General features: G+C 39.7%; 3 protein-coding genes, 1 long non-coding RNA gene and 2 pseudogenes across 6 annotated transcripts; 2 read left to right on the forward strand and 4 right to left on the reverse strand.

Annotated features, from left to right (window-relative positions):
- Nucleotides 1-2,886: 2,886 nt before the first annotated feature.
- On the reverse strand, nucleotides 2,887-6,900 carry LOC148734401 (uncharacterized). The gene is made up of 5 exons (XR_015999322.1): nucleotides 6,688-6,900; nucleotides 5,848-5,951; nucleotides 5,521-5,695; nucleotides 4,023-4,210; nucleotides 2,887-3,249 (listed from the first exon to the last, which is right to left on the reverse strand). It is a non-coding gene; the product is annotated as an uncharacterized LOC148734401 (long non-coding RNA).
- On the forward strand, nucleotides 3,199-4,010 carry LOC148734402 (uncharacterized). The gene is made up of 3 exons (XM_088755172.1): nucleotides 3,199-3,306; nucleotides 3,500-3,731; nucleotides 3,821-4,010. Exons 1-3 carry the CDS (start codon nucleotides 3,202-3,204, stop codon nucleotides 3,934-3,936), a joined length of 453 nt encoding a protein of 150 aa, XP_088611298.1. The 5' UTR covers nucleotides 3,199-3,201; the 3' UTR covers nucleotides 3,937-4,010.
- LOC148734403 (uncharacterized) lies at nucleotides 4,748-6,670 on the forward strand (annotated as a pseudogene). The gene is made up of 5 exons (XR_015999321.1): nucleotides 4,748-5,122; nucleotides 5,305-5,408; nucleotides 5,545-5,670; nucleotides 5,882-5,903; nucleotides 6,025-6,670. The product of XR_015999321.1 is annotated as an uncharacterized LOC148734403 (transcript).
- A 149-nt stretch (nucleotides 6,901-7,049) lies between the features above and the next one.
- LOC148734404 (uncharacterized) lies at nucleotides 7,050-9,009 on the reverse strand. The gene is made up of 2 exons (XM_088754703.1): nucleotides 8,181-9,009; nucleotides 7,050-8,050 (listed from the first exon to the last, which is right to left on the reverse strand). Exons 1-2 carry the CDS (start codon nucleotides 8,524-8,526, stop codon nucleotides 8,016-8,018), a joined length of 381 nt encoding a protein of 126 aa, XP_088610829.1. The 5' UTR covers nucleotides 8,527-9,009; the 3' UTR covers nucleotides 7,050-8,015.
- LOC148734405 (chromobox protein homolog 3-like) lies at nucleotides 9,001-9,362 on the reverse strand. Its single transcript, XM_088752776.1, has 2 exons — nucleotides 9,197-9,362; nucleotides 9,001-9,110 (listed from the first exon to the last, which is right to left on the reverse strand). Exons 1-2 carry the CDS (start codon nucleotides 9,360-9,362, stop codon nucleotides 9,001-9,003), a joined length of 276 nt encoding a protein of 91 aa, XP_088608902.1.
- On the reverse strand, nucleotides 9,196-20,336 carry LOC148734406 (uncharacterized; annotated as a pseudogene). Its single transcript, XR_015999121.1, has 2 exons — nucleotides 20,129-20,336; nucleotides 9,196-15,539 (listed from the first exon to the last, which is right to left on the reverse strand). The product of XR_015999121.1 is annotated as an uncharacterized LOC148734406 (transcript).
- Between the last annotated feature and the right edge of the window lie 416 nt (nucleotides 20,337-20,752).

Here is a 20,752-nt window from a genome sequence, read left to right on the forward strand (position 1 = left end):
CACTACCCAAATTATTGTAAGTACCTGCCACATCGGCATGCAAGGGTCCAGCCTTCTACATTTCAATATCTAGAGCATGCTCATAACTCTCCTTGGCCTGTTGCAGATCACCTGATGTACTCTGTACAATACCCAAGTTAACGTAAGTACTTGCGATATCAACATGGTCGGGTCCAAGCTTCTTTATTTGAATTTCTAGAGCACGCTCATAACTCTCCTTGGCATGTTGCAGGTCACCTAATCTTCTCTGTACAATACCCAAGTAATAGTAAGTACTTGCGACATCAACATGGTCGGGTCCAAGCTTCTTTATTTGAATTTCTAGAGCACGCTCATAACTCTCCTTGGCCTGTTGCAGGTCACCTAATCTTCTCTGTACATTACCCAAGTTATAGTAAGTACCTGCGACATCAACATGGTCGGGTCCAAGCTTCTTTTTTCGAATTTCTAGAGCACGCTCATAACTCTCCTTGGCCTGTTGCAGGTCACCTAATCTTCTCTGTACATTACCCAAGTTATTGTAAGTACTTGCGACATAAACATCGTCGGGTCCAAGCTTCTTTATTCGAATTTCTAGAGCACGCTCTTAACTCTCCTTGGCCTGTTGCAGGTCACCTATCAAGAAAAGCTGATCAAATTCAAAGACAATACCCTTTGTTTAGTGTCTCAAATATGGCCATAAAAGGATATTTTGAAACAATAGCTTTAGAGCCAAACAATGACTTATTAATTCACGAGGGAAATTCAAACTCGCTACCATAACAATAGCGAAATTTACGAGGTAAATTCGAACATAGCCGATTACTGCGAAAGCGCGAAATTTGAATATTTGGCGAAAGCGCGTTTATGTCAAATCTTACCCTGGGGAGGAGGAGGGAGTTACTTTTCGTTCAAGGTCACTTGCTACTCTGGGAGGGTTGGTCAAGACACAGAATGACGCAACTGAGAGACTGTCAGAGAGTGGTGAAACCAAATGAAATTTGAATCAGTGTGAATGGTCACGAATGAAACTTGTTTGAATTAAACTCATTCCGTGAAACTGACCGGCAGCCCGGTTCCACATCTCACAATGTTAAGCCGCAGCAACAAGAGCGATTTTTTGCTTGCGATGGTGTTGCAATTTTTACTAAATTTGTCGCGTCGCCAGCGCGCAGTGCAATTCAGCCGTGTAGCCACCCTAGCGCAACTGCTGCGATGGCGACAGCCACTACATCGCTGAAAAAATCGCGAGAAGTTCAATGAGTTGAACTTTTCGTGACAAAATCGCAGACTTTGTCACCCGTGTAGCCGTATTGACGAAGTCTTTCATCCTCTGGGAAAAAGAACAAACAAAAAACAAAAACCGAGATGAATTTTGAATCCTTGGAGAGATGAATAACTGAATGCCACTGAAGGTTTTATGTGCCATGAACATGGCATCTGATTTTCCAGACGGCAAGATTTGTCTTCACTCTCCCGATCTCAAACGACATTTTCCACCGACAATCTTTATTACTTATAAAGATTGTCACCCAGAATTCAGCGACATATCCTGTACTTTTATTGAGACACTGGCGCTAAATTTAAAAGCTAATTAGAAAATGATTGTCAAACAATAAAGGAAAAGGGCTGAAAATGTCGAGGAAGGCTTACGTTCTATTCGTTTACGAATAAACTACTTTTCAAATGCTACTTTTACCATATGGCTTTTAGAGAAGAAAGTTTAATTGAAGAGTGTATCATTCTCACTTTGCTCTTGCGCTTTCAGAAGAGGTCGCAAATTTGCCTTGAAAATGTTAGCATTCTGCTTGTATAAGAAGTCGATCTCAGCGCACTTTCAGGCGTAATTTATCTTCATTCAATTGCTAGATTTCTCTTTTACCATATGGTTATTTTTATTTGACATTCTAGAAAGCATTATAGAAATTTTCAAGGGATTTCAAACTTTGGAAGTAGTCGCGAAACGCGAATTTTGTCCTTTGGAGTCTCCCACGAGAATACAAGTGACCTATTTTAAACTTCCCGCAAGAATATCAACACATTCTAAGCTCCGCCTCCGCAAACAATCGCGCACACGCCGCCTAATTAGTATTGAAATTGAGGCGGTAACTTGACAATGCTTAAAAAACTATAAAAGCTTTTAAGATATGATCCGTGCAAATATATTCAACAATCGTTCGCGAATGCATGTCGGAACATGGGTGCACGTTACTCGCATTTACTCCCATCGATGTTAAAATAAGCCAACACATTGGTTTCGACGACGAAGAATTTTGAAAGGGAACTAAAAAACAAACCATCTAATTACACGCGGCCGCTTCATAAGAAACGATTAAAACAATAGATGGTTATTTTCTCACCTCCCTGATAAGAATGATCTATTGACAAGTCTCAAGCGATCTACTAAAAGCAATCGCTTTGTTTAAGTTATCCATGAATGAACACAAGACACAAAATGATGGTAACTACAGAAACGTCCGGGTGTAGTGACGACTGATACTCGCTTAGTAATGTTGTCGAAATTTAAGGTCAAGTCCGTCAGCGGTGGGAGTTTTCTAACTCATTTTCAACACAATCGAGAACAGAGTTGTACACTGGCACAAACACAGCCATCTCTTAGAGAGGTTTATGAGGCCGAAATAAGGCGTCTTCGGGAAGAGAACAATTATTTGAGAATCCAGTACAGCTCCATTGCAACTCAGCTGAATGAAGTCCAAGCTCAGCTTCAACAAGCAAATGCTGAAGGAATGCTGCTAAAGCAGAGAATCAGAGAGACTGAAAATGTTTTCTATAATACCAAAAAGGACTTCTGGCAATTAACACCGGCAGCCAGAAATAGTAAGAAAAGACGAGTCAGGCAACTAGTGGCTCAATCGGTGGAAGGACTGGAGGAGTTTGAGCCCATCGAGGTACGTAACAATTTTATTTTTTCGTAGAAACTAGAACTGAGACGTTGACCAGCAGCAAAGTAGCGAAAAAAAATATACATCAATGTGGCGATCAATCTGTCTATCTAGCTATGTTCATATGAAAACAAATTTTAAAGGGAAACCCCCGTCTTGTTCTTCAGATTAAGTTTACTGTAGAAGGACGCGAAGTTGTCATTCCCCTTGGACACGATGCTGATGACGAGAAGAAAACTCTACTTGTCGGACGACGCAGCATGTACTTGTTGCGAAAGACGAAGGCTTGATTTCAGACGAGGCATACCATGAGTCGAGGATGGTTTTACCAGACGAGGAAAGAAATATCCTTCCGCCAATCAGTGTTCTGAAACAGGAGAGAAACAGGCAAAATGGGATCATTGCCTTGCATTCAATTTCAGAGGTCTGTGAAAACAAATATAATTTATTTTAACTACACGTACCTAACTACCAAAGCCAAGCGAGACTATAGTGAATAAAATCTGACCAGTGTAGAAATCACAAAAATTCAATTACAAAGAAAAAATCATCAAATTGAATAGACCTCTATGGATTTTCTAAAGAAAAAGTTAACACTTCATTCTTATTTACCACAGGCTAAAAAAGGAGATGGAGTAAGACGCGATATAAAGGCAATTTTGAGTCAGCTGCTGTCCATCCAAAGTATAAAGAACACTGTACAAGCTAATGGCAACGAACTCCGCCTGCGCTTTGCTGCTGATGGAAGACGCACCAGCAATAAAATTGGCACTGTCATGGCTGTATTCAATATTCTCGATGAACAAGAACATGACTGTGACCACCAGTACCCCATCGCTCTGTATAATGGTAATATTTTAAAATCCAGCAGTTTTATAAAGAATGCCAGCTTTTAAGAGACAGTGAATATTAAACATTGTAAATTTATATCTCTACAGGAAAGGAGGATTATTTAGAAGTAAAAACTTGTCTTGGGCCTGTGTTTGCAGAAGTTGATGACGTTCAACAAAATGGTATCGAGGTGGATGGAATACACTACAAAGTAATATGGTAGATACATTATTTTATGTCATAAAATAATTTTTTTTTTCATGAATTACTAGAGATTATGTAAATATTCTAGCTATGAACATAACTTACTATATGTCTCAGTACATGATAGGTGCACTGTGAATTAGGATCCATTCAACTTGAAACAGGAAATGGTTCACCCAATGAAGCATTTTTCATTTTGTTTTCCTAAGGTACTGCTGCTCAGACTGGAAATTTCTTGCCATGGCCTATGGACTAAATGCTGCCAATGGAAAATATTTTTGCCTATGGTGCCACTGCACAAAAGCAAAAATTTGTGATTTCTCAAGTAAGTGTACATATAATATACTCAATTATGTTTTAAAAGATAAATTTTGTAGGCAATATTTTTTTTATCTACCATCTCATACTATAACATTGCCATGATAAATAGACATGTTTCAGTTACAGTGTGCCCATCATCAGTTTGAAGGATGTTTACAAGTTAGAAAACATAAATATATGACAGGTGATAGAAGACGGCAATACTTAAAAATGTGGCTATAAATACAAAATGCAATATTTATTTGGCATTTTCCTAATCAACATTTTGTTTTATAATTTTTTTTAGTACAAGACTGGCCAATTAAGAGGAATCTTCAACAATGTATGAAGAACAGTACAGAAAAAACCACTGATGGACGGAAAGGCTCAATTCATGAGCCATTAATCTCAATTCCATTCACACAAGTTATTGTCGACACTCTTCATCTTTTTCTTAGGATCATGGGACTTCTCTTCCACCAAGTAAATACACATTTTAACATTAATACTACTGACTTAATTGAGTGAGGTCCTTGGTACTCATGAGAAAATTAGTCAGAAGACCTCCATCTCTAGTGAATCTTCAAATTTGTCTTAGATGTTTTTATGGACAATAGAGAAGTAGTAGCAGTAGCAGCAGTAGTAGTAGTAGAGAAAAGGCCATACAGTTAACATTAAACTGCATTAAACCAAACGAATCCTTTAAAAAAAACGAAAACAAGCAAAAAACCATAGTGACATATACTGTATCTCTTAATCTGCATTACAGGTTATTGAGTTTGTAATGAATAACAAGAGAATGGATATTCTAGAGAAGGAGCTTGAAAACATTGGTGTCCCATTTAAGTTTTTCCAAGTACAGTGTGAGGATGGGTCATCTTAAACACAGTGGACTAGACTGGATGGTAGGAATGCTCATTACTAAGTTATCAGTTTTCTATATACACAAAGAAAGTTGAAGTTAACTTCGAGATTTTCATGTATTAGAGTTATTTGCATTACTTTACGTATCACAGTGCAACGGCAAGCCATAACGAATACTGATAACAATGAAGATATTAACAATAACAACAATATATTAACTCAGGTAAAGACCTCCGAGCAATCCTACACAAACTGGATCATCAACCAATCTTTGAGGGGACAAGTCATCAAAGAATGACTTATAGAGATGTGAAGAAATTATGGAAGGTAAACATTTTCTTGTGTTCATTTGGTCACTCTGATCATTGAGTTGAAATTAAGACAATATCTAAGGGGTGTGACTACAATAAATCATATCAAAATAAACTCATCTACATACTTGCTATCTTTATTGATAAAATAGGGTTTCAGTAATCTGGTGGTAGCACTGGACTCAGAACCAGGCCAAGAACACTACAAAACACCAGAACAGTTCAAGGACCATGCAAGGAAATGGGCGAGACTCTTTCGAATGGTACACCATGATGAGGTAACTGCATTCTTTGCAAGTATTACTTTGTTGAGATAAAATATAATCGTAGACTTGAAATTCTTGGCAATATAATTCAACATTGATCTTTACTCAGCATAGACAATTGAACAAAACCCAGCCAATAATTAATCTGTGATATAACTGAAGCCGCTAAATTGAATACAAGGTACTTACTATCATATATTTTTCTCCAAATTTTTCCTTTTAGGATGTGACTCCATACATACATGGTAAGATCCATTTCTCTGTTAAGATGATAATTTCAATGATTTCCAATCCTAACAGTAATTATAAAAGAACTTATGAAACCCTATATTTGAAATATGAAAAATATATTTTGTTTTGCTCCAGCTCTAGTCTATCATGTCCCTCAGTTCCTCGAGAAATGCGGAGGGCTTTCTATTTTCAATTGTCAGCCAGTTGAAAAGAAAAACCACCAACAATCAAGAATGTTCCACCAGGGAACACAGAAGGGAGGACGGAAGTCCAGCTACACAAAGCAAGTTATGGAAAAAGAAAACAGGAAAATTTATGCCAGAGTAAACAATCTCTACAGAACAAAGAGAACATATCAGAGTAGTGGGCATACAGAGGAGGATCCTGGAGCTCTGCATCTGTACACTCACCAGAATCTGGAGGAAGGCTAGAATGTGCTGCACCAGTTAACAGTGTCACGTTCAAGTTTCAAGTTTTTCAGTGTAAGTAAAACAAAATTGCTGATATCTGACTTATACCTTGTAAATGATATATATATATATATATGAAATAAACTAGATATGAACTGAAGAAATACACATACACCAACATGTTTTGTCCTCGTTGCAAGCGAAGGGGTTTTGACAAGAAGTAAAAATCAGCTGCCATGCTTACATTGAACTACAAGCAGTTTAAATCTTCATGAATTTAAGTTGATTTAGGAATCGAGCTTAAGGTTGTAAAGTTGTTACTTTCCAAAATGTGCCAAAAACAAGCAAGAGGGGGGCTATACAAATACAAACATAACTTTTGCCATACCTGAATTCAGTTAAACAAAATTCATTTATGAAACTTATCCCAGCTCGGATCTATCAGCTCCCACGAGTTTTGCCACAAAGCCAGGTCACCATTTTGATTATGAGACGAAAGAGAGAGTCTGGGATCGAGGGGTTTGACTGAAGGGGTGTGTTGCTTGTGAAGAACGAGAAAACGAGAAATCAATTTCCGGTGGGGCAGCGAAAAACTGTAGAAAACGTTTAACGATGTTCGGGGCAGCCAGTACCAGCCAGAACGCGCTAAATCTTTATTAGGTAAGGACAAGTTGAGCGACGTTAAGTTTGTGGTTCTCTTGTCCCTGCATGGGGGTACAACTGAGAAGTCTAAGATGGTAATCCCCGCTCATAGGTTCTAATTGGCGATTGCAAGCCCGGTTTTCTACGTGCTGTTTTGTGGCATATTGGCGGAGAGAAATGATTTTATAGATCTCCCTGACTGCGACTATCAAGGGATGATGGAGTTCCTACGATACATTTACACCGAGGAAGTTCGCTTAAATGGGGACAATATTTTACAGTTACTCTATTTGGCAGAGAAATACATGATTCCCTCGCTGACCAACCGCAGCGTTTTATTCTTGCGAGACCATCTGGATTCAAGTAACATCTTTTGTGTCTTGAAACACTCTAAGTTAATTGAAAATAAGTCTCTCTGGCGCTCCTGTTGGAAATTTATAGATAAAGAAGCCAAAGATGTTTTGGAATCAAGCGAGTTCTTGGAAATGGATCGATCAGACTTGATTGAATTGGTGAAAAGGAACACACTGAACGTCAAGGAAGTCGAATTGTTCACTGCCATCAATAAGTGGGCGGCAAACCAATGTAAAAAGCTCGGGCTTTGCGCTACAATAGAACGCCGTCAAGTCCTTGGAGATGACATCATAGACAACTTGAGGTTTCCAGTTATGGAAGAAAACGAATTTAATGTTGTCAAAAGCACCAATCTGTTAACAAAGGAAGAAACACAGGAAGTTTTGAACAACTTCGCTGACAGCAGATGGCCAACTCGGTTTTTGCGACATGAGAGGCAATATGACCCTTCATCTCAAAGAAGAACTCTTTACCACAGGGGGCAGATATGGGATATCTATGATTAAATCATGCCTACTTGACAAAACCCACTCCGCAGTGCATGTTTCTCACATAAATTTGTTTTGGTTTATGTTGTAATAATCCTATTAATACACTTTATATGTGCTTTATATATTCAGTTGGTTAATGACTTTTGTCTTATTTGGTGGCTCCTAAAAGAGCCGTTTTGTTTGTTGTCGATAGACTTGTTGAATCCATGCATCCAGTCTATTCTTCTTCTTAACTTGAGCTTATCCAGGACAGGTCGATTTTCTCTGCGAATCAAAAACAAATATTAGAAACTATGATCATCAAATGAAACGAACGAGGATAATGTAAATTCCAAACGATGTAATAACACTGGAATACATCGTGAAACGTAACCTCGGCTGATATTCAACGTACCATCCTTCCTTTGCTCTTGGTGGTTCCTTTCACGGCTAAAAGTCACAAATAAGTAACTCAGATCGACAGGCCAGGTCTTCCTTGCTTGGCAAAGAGTGGGTTTCTCGCCAATTCCCGACCATTGGCAGCGAGGACACTTGGAATGATCGTAGTGCAACTTCCTCTGGTTGGTGAACCGGATGGTTATGGGCTGCTGTCGACTAACAACACATCTGGTAGAGGTGCGAAACGCTCGTTTGGACCACCCATCTGGCAGAAGGTTGTCGAGGTCTTCGGGTTTCACATCAAACCTTCTCCTACCACGACTCAGGCCACTGAACAGGTCTTCAAAGACCCCTGGATCCATCGGAACTCTGATAGCATATTTCGAGCATATTTCGATCAATAACTCAAGACATTCAAGAACTACGCGCTATTCAAACTTTAATGTACTGTGCCCCAGATATAACAGGGAAACTGAAGGTGGGCGCACCTTTCTCGTCACCGGAACCAAAATTTGGAACGAGTTACCACTACGCATACGGATGGCGGACAGCATAAGGTGCTTCAAGCACAATATGTGGACTAATATTTTTTCGCAGCAACAATTTTTAAGTCATTTTTGTGTATAGTTTCCTTTTTTTTCATTCTTACTAGTTATATTGAATATATTCATACATTTTATTAGTTTCTTTACTTATCTTGTAATTATATTATATTATATTAGTTTCTATTTTCATATTGTATTATACTAGTTTTTATATTGTAATTATTTCTGAGTGAGGGCCACAAGTTTATTAGCTATGCTATTATGTGTTACCCTCGTAAAATAAAGTCTTTATTATTTATTATTATTAGTGGTGCGTCGAATGTATCCCTTTTCTGGGACGGTTCGAACAGAAAGCTTCTGTCCAATCTCACCGACGAGATAATCTATAATTTTTTCTTTTCCTGAAAAAAGACCAAGATAAACGTTTTAGTCTCGAACAAACTAGCCTTCAAGCAAAGAAAATTCGTTCCTGTTGCAATCTACTCACCTTTAAGTGAAGATCGCGCATAGTTCTTCATTGCGCTGTTACAATTTTCTTCCTGCACCCAAGTATCGTCCTTGCTTCCGAAACCCTTCCATCTCACCCGATACTCTTTACGTCCGTCAATGGAACGCACAGCCAGAATTTTTGCGACTTCGTAGTACTTCGACATTTTTTCACAACAACGAGATCTAACTTTGATAAAGCTCAGTTAATGATCACTTAAAAATAGCTATCATTATGGCCACGCACTGAAAGAACATAAAATTATCATACGGCAACAATAGTAACTTTAATCATGCGATATTCTATTGTCGACAAATAGGAAGGCGGAGTAACTTAAAACTATCACCTCTTTGTTAAATGCCGCGTGGGCCACCAGAGAATTAACTGGAAGACTAAAGTAGAACGACAACCCTCAAATATCACTGATTTTTTTTACTCCAGCAATTTAACTCGGCGATATTCTTCATTCCTAAGATGTACTTTCCCAAAAGCCAATTTTTTCTTCTATTTTGTTTTACGTTACTACTAAAACTATATAGTAAAACTATCACCTCTTTGTTAGAAGCCGAGCGCGCCTCCATTGCGGGAGTTTCACTGGAAGACTAAAGTAGAACCACAAACCTCAAATATCACTGATTTTTTTTTAGTCCAGCAATTAAACTTGGCATTATTCTTAATTCCTAAGAATTATTTTCCCAAAAGCCAATATTTTCTTCTATTTTGTTATCTAGTAAAACTAGATAGTTTTTAAAACTATCACCTCTTTGTTAAAAGCCGAGCGGGCCGCCAGTGTTCTCGCTGCAAGACTAAATTAGAACATTAACCTTTAAATATCATTTTTCAATCTAACCACTTAAGCTGGGCGTTTTTTAATTCCTAAGTGGTATTTTCCCAAACAGAAAAATTTCCTCTCTTTTCTTTGCGTTACGAGAGTGAAAGCGTGATGGTATCAAGACTGGCGCTTCTTTGGTAAGAGAGCCGCGCTGGCAACCAATGCTTTCATTGTTTTAGAACGACCACATTCAGTTGATCCTTTTTTTCAATCTAATAGGCTGATTTTTGCAGTCCAAAGTGCAAGTTTTCATACATGAAGCTTTTTCTTTTCCTTCTTCTTCTACGAGTAAGGCAAGTTAGTTTTAAAATTCACAACTCTTAACCAAGGGAAACCGTCGATAAAAGCTGCTAGTTTTGCGGCTTTGTGCTGCGCGCTATTATCAACTGACCAAAGTAAAGTATAAAGAATTCAGCATTTCCAGGTTTCTTGTTTGGGGTTAATAACAATAATGAATAAGACTTATTACATTCTTCCAAAAGGGCTATTCGGTATGTAAATCGAAGGAAAAAAACGCTAAAGACATGGTACACTACGGAATATTTACGCTTCTGTCCACATTGAATACCTTTAAAAGCTGCTCAAAAAAGATTCAGTTTTATTTGGTTTGCTTTTTTTCCTCTCGTCCTCTTGCCGAGTAAAGTTCGTGAATGTTCTTAACAACAAAGTATCCTTATCGTGTTAATAAATTTATAATCAACTGGTTCGCTGATTAAAAAAATATATACTGAGACACCATGCATAGTGAAGGAGAGCATTTTCTCCCTTGGGTACCCCTGTGCGAACAGCACCCACATGAGCGACTTTCCTAACCTCTCTCCCCTGGTGCCGCTAATTCTACACACCGACAATTTTGCGAGGATTTGAAATTAATCTTCGCCAAGTCTCGGCACAATTCCCTCATCACAACAAACAACAAAAGGCTTTTGTTTGAACTTGTGAAGTCGAATTTAACCCACAACAATGGCCCATTTCATGATGATGATGATCTTCTCTGTACATTACCCAAGTTATTGTAAGTACCTGCGACATCAACATGGTCGGGTCCAAGCTTCTTTATTTGAATTTCTAGAGCACGCTCATAACTCGCCTTGGCCTGTTGCGGGTCACCTAATGCACTCTGTACAATACCCAAGTTATTGTAAGTACTTGCGACATCAACATGGTCGGGTCAAAGCTTCTTTATTCGAATTTCTAGAGCACGCTCACAACTCTCCTTGGCCTGTTGCGGGTCACCTAATCTTCTCTGTACATTACCCAAGTTATAGTAAGTACCTGCGACATCAACATGGTCGGGTCCAAGCTTCTTTATTCGAATTTCTAGAGCACGCTCATAACTCTCCTTGGCCTGTTGCAGGTTACCTAATCTTCTCTGTACATTACCCAAGTTAATGTAAGTACTTGCGACATCAACATGGTCGGGTCCAAGCTTCTTTATTTTAATTTCTAGAGCACGCTCAAAACTCTCCTTGGCCTGTTGCAGGTCACCTAATGCACTCTGTACAATACCCAAGCAATAGTAAGCACTTCCGACATCAACATGGTCGGGTCCAAGCTTCTTTATTTGAATTTCTAGAGCACGCTCAAAACTCTCCTTGGCCTGTTGCGGGTCACCTAATGTACTCTGTACAATACCCAAGTTATTGTAAGTAATTGCGACATCAACATGGTCGGGTCCAAGCTTCTTTATTCGAATTTCTAGAGCACGCTCAAAACTCTCCTTGGCCTGTTGCAGGTCACCTAATCTTCTCTGTACAATACCCAAGTAATAGTAAGCACTTGCGACATCAACATGGTCGGGTCCAAGCTTCTTTATTTGAATTTCTAGAGCACGCTCATAACTCTCCTTGGCCTGTTGCGGGTCACCTAATGCACTCTGTACAATACCCAAGTTATTGTAAGTACCTGCGACATCAACATGGTCGGGTCCAAGCTTCTTTATTTGAATTTCTAGAGCACGCTCATAACTCTCCTTGGCCTGTTGCGGGTCACCTAATGCACTCTGTACAATACCCAAGCTATTGTAAGTACTTGCGACATCAACATGGTCGGGTCAAAGCTTCTTTATTCGAATTTCTAGAGCACGCTCATAACTCTCCTTGGCCTGTTGCGGGTCACCTAATGCACTCTGTACAATACCCAAGCTATTGTAAGTACTTGCGACATCAACATGGTCGGGTCAAAGCTTCTTTATTCGAATTTCTAGAGCACGCTCATAACTCTCCTTGGCCTGTTGCGGGTCACCTAATGCACTCTGTACAATACCCAAGCTATTGTAAGTACTTGCGACATCAACATGGTCGGGTCAAAGCTTCTTTATTCGAATTTCTAGAGCACGCTCATAACTCTCCTTGGCCTGTTGCGGGTCACCTAATGCACTCTGTACAATACCCAAGCTATTGTAAGTACTTGCGACATCAACATGGTCGGGTCAAAGCTTCTTTATTCGAATTTCTAGAGCACGCTCATAACTCTCCTTGGCCTGTTGCGGGTCACCTAATGCACTCTGTACAATACCCAAGCTATTGTAAGTACTTGCGACATCAACATGGTCGGGTCCAAGCTTCTTTATTCGAATTTCTAGAGCACGCTCACAACTCTCCTTGGCCTGTTGCGGGTTACCTAATCTTCTCTGTACATTACCCAAGTTAATGTAAGTACCTGCGACATCAACATGGTCGGGTCCAAGCTTCTTTATTTGAATTTCTAGAGCACGCTCAAAACTCTCCTTGGCCTGTTGCAGGTCACCTAATGCACTCTGTACAATACCCAAGCAATAGTAAGCACTTGCGACATCAACATGGTCGGGTCCAAGCTTCTTTATTTGAATTTCTAGAGCACGCTCAAAACTCTCCTTGGCCTGTTGCAGGTCACCTAATGTACTCTGTACAATACCCAAGTTATTGTAAGTACGTGCGACATCAACATGGTCGGGTCCAAGCTTCTTTATTTGAATTTCTAGAGCACGCTCATAACTCTCCTTGGCCTGTTGCGGGTCACCTAATGTACTCTGTACAATACCCAAGTTATTGTAAGTAATTGCGACATCAACATGGTCGGGTCCAAGCTTCTTTATTCGAATTTCTAGAGCACGCTCACAACTCTCCTTGGCCTGTTGCAGGTCACCTAATGTACTCTGTACGTTACCCAAGTTATTGTAAGTACGTGCGACATCAACATGGTCAGGTCCAAGCTTCTTTATTTGAATTTCTAGAGCACGCTCATAACTCTCCTTGGCCTGTTGCAGGTCACCTAAGTTAATCTGTACATTACCCAAGTTATTGTAATTACCTGCGACATCAACATGGTCGGGTCCAAGCTTCTTTATTTGAATTTCTAGGGCACGCTCATAACTCTCTTTGGCCTGTTGCAGTTCACTCATCCTGAATTGTACATTTCCTACATTTAGCAAAATGGCTGATTTTCTTAATTCTTTCTCACTACTTAGTTCAAACAGTTTCAAGGAAATGTCATGGTACATCTTAGCAACGAGGAGTTCGCAGTGATTCAAGCAAATTCTACCAAACCGTTCAAAATGATTTAGCACAGCTGATACTTTCACTCCAAGAACTCGCAATTTTTCTGGTGTGCCAAAAACGTCTTTAACGTTTGTGGCCAAAGCTTTCAAGTGCGGAACGAGTTGTTTGCTCGCTGCATTAGAGTTTTGCTCGTGCCAGGTTTCTGGTAGTTTAATGTCTATGTACTGGTTGAATGCTATTACAGCACCATGAACAGCTTGGGCGAAATCAGGATGGTCCTGACTCTCGCAAATTACAGATTTAATAACTTCATGAGTGACTTGATGCACACCGATAAAAACGCCATTTTCTCTTTTTTCGAGCAACAGCAGTGAGTAGCCCTGGATCTGAACAGCAAGTTCTTCTCTCTCCACCTGCTTATCAATATTCAATACAAAATTTATGAGGATATCGAGAGGCAATGCTTGGTGAGCACAGAGGGATAGGAAAGTAAACGCATTCTTCATAATGCCGCCACTGCCAATCGCTTTCTCGACGGCCAGCTTTGTTGCTGCAGTCATGGACTTGCTGTAGCTTGGATTTGTCTTTGTCAGTTCCTTTTCAGTGAGGGCTCGCATTCCTCTTTCTAGCTTGTCTAGATACTCCTTCCAGCCAAAGTCAGAAGCCACCTTACTCTCAAGGATCTTCTTCACATAAGTGCCTGCGCTGGCAAGAGCAAGGGGTTGGTAATCTAACGCCTTCGCAACTCTATCTTCCATTTCTGAGTCCTCCAAGCCGGAGATATTTGCTAGAAAACACTTTGCATCGAGTGGCTCCATTCCTTTCATTATGGAGACATGCGAAATAAATGAGCAAGTAGAAGGGATAGACGAGGTATCCTGTGTTGTGACGAGTAACTGCCCTTTATTCCACTGTTCATTCCCTGATTGAGGTAGAAAGGTGTGTATGGCAGAAACACTTGTCACATTGTCAACCACCATGAGCCAGGATCCATAAAGGTGCAATTTTGTTGCAATCAAATCTTTGAGATTCTTGATCTTTTTGTCGATCTTCGTATCTTGGGAACTGTGAGTGTCAGTAATGTCGTACTCTGAACACTTGACCTGACGCGCCAGTGAAACGTACGATACCAATAGCGTTTGTGAATTTTCGGCATTCAAAGTCATCACAAACGAGGGGGCGCTTTCTTTGTCGTAAAACTTCTTAGCGACCAGACCAGCCAGCTGAGATTTGCCACTTCCAGGATTACCAGTAATGTACAGGAAGCTTAAACTGTTTTCGTTCGCTTCTCTCAGTTCATCCAACTGCTTCGTTATTTGAGCAACCTCGCCATTGCGTGGTGCAATTTCGTGTAATGGTTTGGGTGGAAGATTACAAAAGGATGGAGCTTCGTTTTTCAATTGAGCTTCAAGGATCTGGAGTTGATTTTCTGATGTTTCTAGTTTGTTTTGAGTTTCTTGAAGTTCTTGGAGGAGATGCTGAACTTTTTCCGTAAGACTTTTAACCTCATCAGTCTGGAAACTCTTCTTTTCACAAATGGCTCGAATCTGCGAAGTTTGCAAACCAAGTTGCTTAAATGCAATCTCAATTCTGCGAACAGCAAGCCTGAACCGTAGATCGGACAAATCACCCTGCGGCATGTGAGCAAATTCTTCATTACGAATCTCTCTGAGATCATCTACATTCGAGCGAGTTGCTGCACTAAGTCCGGAGCCAATAGAATCGGAGTAAAGAATTGCAAAAAAGAGTGTTGTACAATCCCACTTTTCCCTATTACCGCTGATAACGTTTGCCATTTGTCTGGCAATTTTTGACTTGCTCTTTTTGGACTCGTTGTTGTAGAAAGCCTGTCCATTTTGGGGTGTATCATTCCACTCTGCCAGAGTTAATCGGTAACGACTGTCCCATTCTTGTTTAAAAATGGATCTTAGTTCCTGAGGCAGGATGTTAGTGACGATGTGACAAATCCTGAAATAGTTTAGCTGTTCTCTGGTGTAGACATGAGATGTCATTTTTTACATTGATTTGGCAGCTGTGAAAACAAGCATAACTATTAAAAAAAATTGTCTCCTACTTTGTTGGATTACCTTTATTAGCGAAGGCATGAAAAAGTTCAAAATAACATAACTTGAGATAGAGTAACTGCATTTCCTTTTAAAATAGAGTCTCCACACCACCCCTGAAGGCAAGAATTGTGTGAACGGCCCTCTGAAAAGCCCACCAATATTTGAATCACCGATATTCAATAAATAAGTTTTTGAGAAGGTTGACTTTTTCCACCCCTGTGCTGACACTCCCTCTTTCTCTGCACCAGCCCTCACCTCTAAAAATAAAGGAAGAAGTCACTGAAATAATGAACCTACAGGAACAGTCACAGTCGGGACTCAAATGGATACTCCAAAATCAGGTTTCCGTTTTATTTTCGAACTGTTCTCGTTCGGGTTCGATCCTCGTGACTCACTATGGACCAGATACGAAAGTCAGGATTTAAGATGTGGAGAAAGATAGTAAGAATCCCGTACAGGCCTGATTTATATTGCATAAATAGTGAGGATCGTGCATGATACGTATCTGAATACCGCAGTTCAAAATATATGAACTGCATATATTCATTGTAACCAAAGATAGTAAATTAAAAGGTCGAGCGCATTTACCGAAAAATCATTTATTCAGTTCCAGTCCTTATTCGGAAACCTGATTTTGGAGTAACGATCATTGTCATAGACCCCTACGTCGTTCTTGTCTCGCCCTAATCTCAAGCCATACACATCACTTACAGCTTGCTCCATAGAGAGCGATAAAAAACAGGATAACGGCAACAACTCTTACTACATTCAGGCTTACTAAAATTTTCCCTGATCGCTCAAATCAAGGCGAAGACGACAGTCGACCAATGCAATTTTTTAATGATAGACTAGTGAGCAGCAGTTCTGCGAACAGTAGTTGTAAAACTTCTTGTATTTTCCTACGCGTTTCGTCTACCTGTCGTAGACTTCTTCAGGGAGTTTTACAAGTATGACTAAACGCCTGTATTTATAAGCCAAAGTTACAGGGGCCGATGACCGTAAAGGCTTGGCCGGACTTACGAACAGGAACAGGCGAAGTTGTGAAAAATTGGTGAAAAATTTAACACGTGTAAGGCAAGGTGAGAAAAATATTTTGGGGGCCACGGTTTTAGCTAAAACCGTGGCCCCCAAAAGCTTACTTGCATAGATTAGCTATTGTCACAGTTTTCTTGTAACACACAGTACAATCTAAGTCAGTCAGAATATAAGTGATATCCTTCTTAATACGGGCGTGACTGCAGTTGAACGTAGTCTTAAAGGCAAGAGTCCTGCTTGGCCGAGATCTATGTTAAGGCGGCCGGGAGATCTACGTCTCCCTGTCTTGGTAACGCACACCGTGAAACAGCGGCAGTAAAAACTTAAAAGGATAGCCTCTAAGTTGCAGTCGCTTCCAAAACTTATCCCAAGTCTCACAGAAAGACTTAAAGGAAGAACTGTTTCTAGCATATCTCATAAGCTCCCCTTTTATAAAAGCTTTTTTGTCGCTAGAGGGGTGAAACGACGTACTCGAATGGTATGTGAGAGATATTTGTTAAGAGGCTTCTGTTACGTAGAAAATTGCAGCACGCTTGAGGAATTATCCTTATACAGACAAAGATCTAGAAAAGAAATACTACTGTCGCCATTACAATGAGTAAGCTTGATTCGATCATTAGCCTTAAAGGCTCTCGACTTGCTCCTTCGCGAAGCAAGGGCTCCCAAAACTCCACTACTGATTGAGCTCGCAAGAATTGTATTCAACAATAACTATTTATCATCTGAATTCAGTCCGGATATTTTTCACCAAGTGTTTGGTATTGCTATGGGCACTCCTTTCGCCGTCATAGTCGCAAACGCTTTTATGTATTTTCACGAAAAAGATATTTTGGCGCCGTACTCTCAATTCCTCGTGCTCTATAAGCGTTTCATTGATGACATTTTTGTTATTTGGTGTGGACCCAGGCATACCCTCCTGAAATTTCTTGGTATTAAGAGCACCAATATAAGAGCATCAATATAAAGGGTAAAAAAACCCGACGCCTCGTGGCCTCAGACCCTCAAGCTGGTCTGCCTCTGCAATAGAACAGCCCCAAGACGATCATTTTCTCTTCATGATCGGTTGGAAAATTGCGTTGAAGGCAAACGTTATATGCATGTTTTAATCATCTATGTGTATCTATAAATAGGCTCCTTGCTTAATGAGTGTCAGACTTCAATGATTTCAAGAAAAATCCCGAGCTGCTGATTCTTTAATGGTCTTTGATATGGTTCTGGTTTGAAAGCTTTCGTGAAAACTGTTTCACTCACAGCTGGAATGAATCAAAACTTTTAATTATCACTAAAATTAAACACTATTTTCATTTTCCTTCTAAACAGGGGTTTACCCCTGTCTCAAGTGACTGATTTCAGTCAACTCGACCATTGGTAGGCCGGTTTCCAAAGACATGATGCGTCAGTCGAAGTTTTTATAATTGATCAGCTTCGACCGAAAGACCTTTTCTCCATCAAAGTTAAAGAACGACGCTGTTAATGATGCCCCATTAAACTAAGAATTTAATCTAATTTTGGCTTTCATGAGAACTGTTTCACTCACAGCTGGAATGAAGTAAAAATCTTGTATATCACTGAAATCATACATGTAATAAAACGCTGTTTTCATTTTTCTCCTGAAAGGGGGTTTACCCCTGTCTCAAGTGGCTGATCTCAGTCAACTCTAACAATAGTTGGCTTCCAAAAACATGCAGCGTCATTCGAAGTTTCGCTTTGATTCTCGAATGAATTATAATTGATCAGCTCGGACGAAGACACTATTTCTCCATCATAGTTTCGGAACGGCACTAATTAATGATGCCCCATTAATCAAAGAATTCAATTCTAATTGCATCTTAAACGAAGGACAATGTCTTGTGTCGCTTCGATAACAAACAAGAATCGCTAAGTAACAAAACAACAACAAAATTGACTTTATTTTTAAAGAAATAAAGGCTTTTGTAGCCCGCAGTTAGCAAAGCTATTCTAGGCGGGCTACCTAAACAGACACTGTATAGGCTCTCTCACGTACACACACACACACACACACACACACACACACACACACACACACACACACACACACACACACACACACACGTACACACACACGCAACAATGAAATAAATAGATAAATGAGTAAATAAAAATAAATAATAAATAATAGTAGTGATAATCATGTTAAAGGTTTTACCTGAGCCAGTCACACAAGGGAGTTTTTAACAGGTCAAAGAGAAAGCTAATCAGTTGAATTACAAATATAAGCTAGAAAGGTCAAGGTAGCGCAAGTCAACATTCATCTCAATTTCAAGAATTTTCAAAAGCAAGTGAGTTAGCTCACGTTTAAAAGGTGCTTTCCTTAGCTTACGAATTTCAGGGGGGATGCCATTCCATATTTTCGCACCAACTCTAGAAATGGAAAACAACTGATGATTTGTTCTCGCCTGTTTTATATAAAAGCTTCCAGCTACTGAGAAACGAGTAGAATAGGAATGAACGCTATTAACGCTATTAACGCACGCTATTAACGCAAAAATACTTTTGCATAACGTCACGGCCATTAGACGGTTATTCTGTTACTTATTTGAACGAACTGCTAATCTCTCTTTGCCCCCTTCAATAAGAGAATTCCATAGATTTCTATAACTGTTAACACAATTAGCACAACACTATCAAACATCACGCTTGCTGGAGCCGCCAATTAATGGAACATGCGCCGTCAGCTATCTTGGTAATTTGAGGGCTGATTTAAAACTCTGAGTCCTGTTTGAAACGATCCGAAATGCAGCTCAAAACTTATTTATCACTGATATATATTTAGTTGAACATTATTTTATTTTTTTCTCCTGAAAAGGTTTTTACCCAAGTCTCAAGTGACTGATCTGTCTCAATCAACTCTACGTATCAAACCATCAGAGATTTCTTCAATCTTTATTGTACTTGATTAGAAGATTCTGAAGAGTGGATCACTGACATTTAATTAAACACTTTTTTCATTTTCCTTCTGAAAGGGTTTTTACCCGCCGGACCCAAGTAAACCGAGTTGGTTTCCAAATGATCCTGCGTCAGACGAAATTCCGCTTTGATTCTAGAATGGATTATTGTAGATCAGCTTAGAGACTGAGAGGACTTTTCTCCTTCACAGTCCAGAGACGAAGCTGATAAATCAAGTCATATTAAACAAAGAAATTAGAAACTGTTGCTCATTATGAACGAAGAGGTACTATTTTCACTGTCTTAAGTGTGTCATCATCATCGATGGAATGAGGAAAAAAATAATCAGCAGTAAACATCACGCGATGTAGTGTTGTAGAATATATTTGGGCTCTTTTCTTGACGGGCCAACTTCAAATGAACTTCGTAGTTTTCCGCTAACATTCTCTTCGTCTTGGAAATTTCCACTCGGTTACCGAGGTTATCGGAAGCGAGCAAGAGTGTTGCAACACAGCTCTAAGTTTAGTCCAAGTCAACACTTCTGGTTCCAGTCCGCATCACTCGAATTGACATAACATGTTTTTTCCACTCTTTCTACGGAATATGCACTTACCGTTTCAAATCTTTCCTTTCAGAAATCCAGATTTTACGGATAAATTCAACGTGAGGCAAAAACTGCTCGCAGTGAGTTTCACTTTCGATATTGAACGAGAACTTTGATGGCGTGAGGAAATTGGGACGAGACAGGGTGCAACCAGCGTGACATGAAACTTTGGCAGCTTTAATTTTTGATGATTTGCAGACTAACCTAAATGCTCAAAGACAGGTTACGTTCCGCTAAGAGAAAAGGAAAAGGAAAATAAAAAAAACAAACTACACCGTAAATATTTGTTACATTTATCCCGAAAAAAAGCAGAAAAAAAAGAATCTTGTAGAGTGGGCTGGGAGTGGGAGAAGTCCTTCTGGTAAAGGCGTCTCCTTCAAAAGTCAGTGAAATACGTTTAATCGGTTATTTCTGCAGTAATTCGAGAAGTCATAAACTATCACTTAACATTTCCTGTTCAAAGGACACAGTTAGGTCTGGGAAAAGTGGGCCCTAGTTCTCAGGACTGAAATGAGTTTCAAATCTTCAAACAGGGGCATAACCAGGAAATTTCGAGGGGGTGGGGGGGGGGGGGGGGAGGGAAACACTGTGTCAAACAGAGGGTAGTCACCAGATTTACCTGTCAACCTCCAT

Source organism: Stylophora pistillata, chromosome 3 (assembly GCF_964205215.1).
Source record: "Stylophora pistillata chromosome 3, jaStyPist1.2, whole genome shotgun sequence".
Classification (NCBI taxonomy): domain Eukaryota; kingdom Metazoa; phylum Cnidaria; class Anthozoa; order Scleractinia; family Pocilloporidae; genus Stylophora; species Stylophora pistillata.

Excerpts from the sequence above, each read along its gene's own strand:
- LOC148734404 (XM_088754703.1), bottom strand. The coding sequence starts at position 8,526 with ATGGATCCAGGGGTCTTTGAAGACCTGTTCAGTGGCCTGAGTCGTGGT. Across the intron at positions 8,051-8,180 it reads CCAAGAGCAAAGGAAGGATG|AGAAAATCGACCTGTCCTGG; the intron begins GTACGTTGAATA and ends TTTGATTCGCAG.
- LOC148734405 (XM_088752776.1), bottom strand. The coding sequence starts at position 9,362 with ATGTCGAAGTACTACGAAGTCGCAAAAATTCTGGCTGTGCGTTCCATT. Across the intron at positions 9,111-9,196 it reads TGCGCGATCTTCACTTAAAG|GAAAAGAAAAAATTATAGAT; the intron begins GTGAGTAGATTG and ends GTCTTTTTTCAG.
- LOC148734402 (XM_088755172.1), top strand. The coding sequence starts at position 3,202 with ATGGTTTTACCAGACGAGGAAAGAAATATCCTTCCGCCAATCAGTGTT. Across the intron at positions 3,307-3,499 it reads CCTTGCATTCAATTTCAGAG|GCTAAAAAAGGAGATGGAGT; the intron begins GTCTGTGAAAAC and ends TATTTACCACAG. Across the intron at positions 3,732-3,820 it reads CCCCATCGCTCTGTATAATG|GAAAGGAGGATTATTTAGAA; the intron begins GTAATATTTTAA and ends ATATCTCTACAG.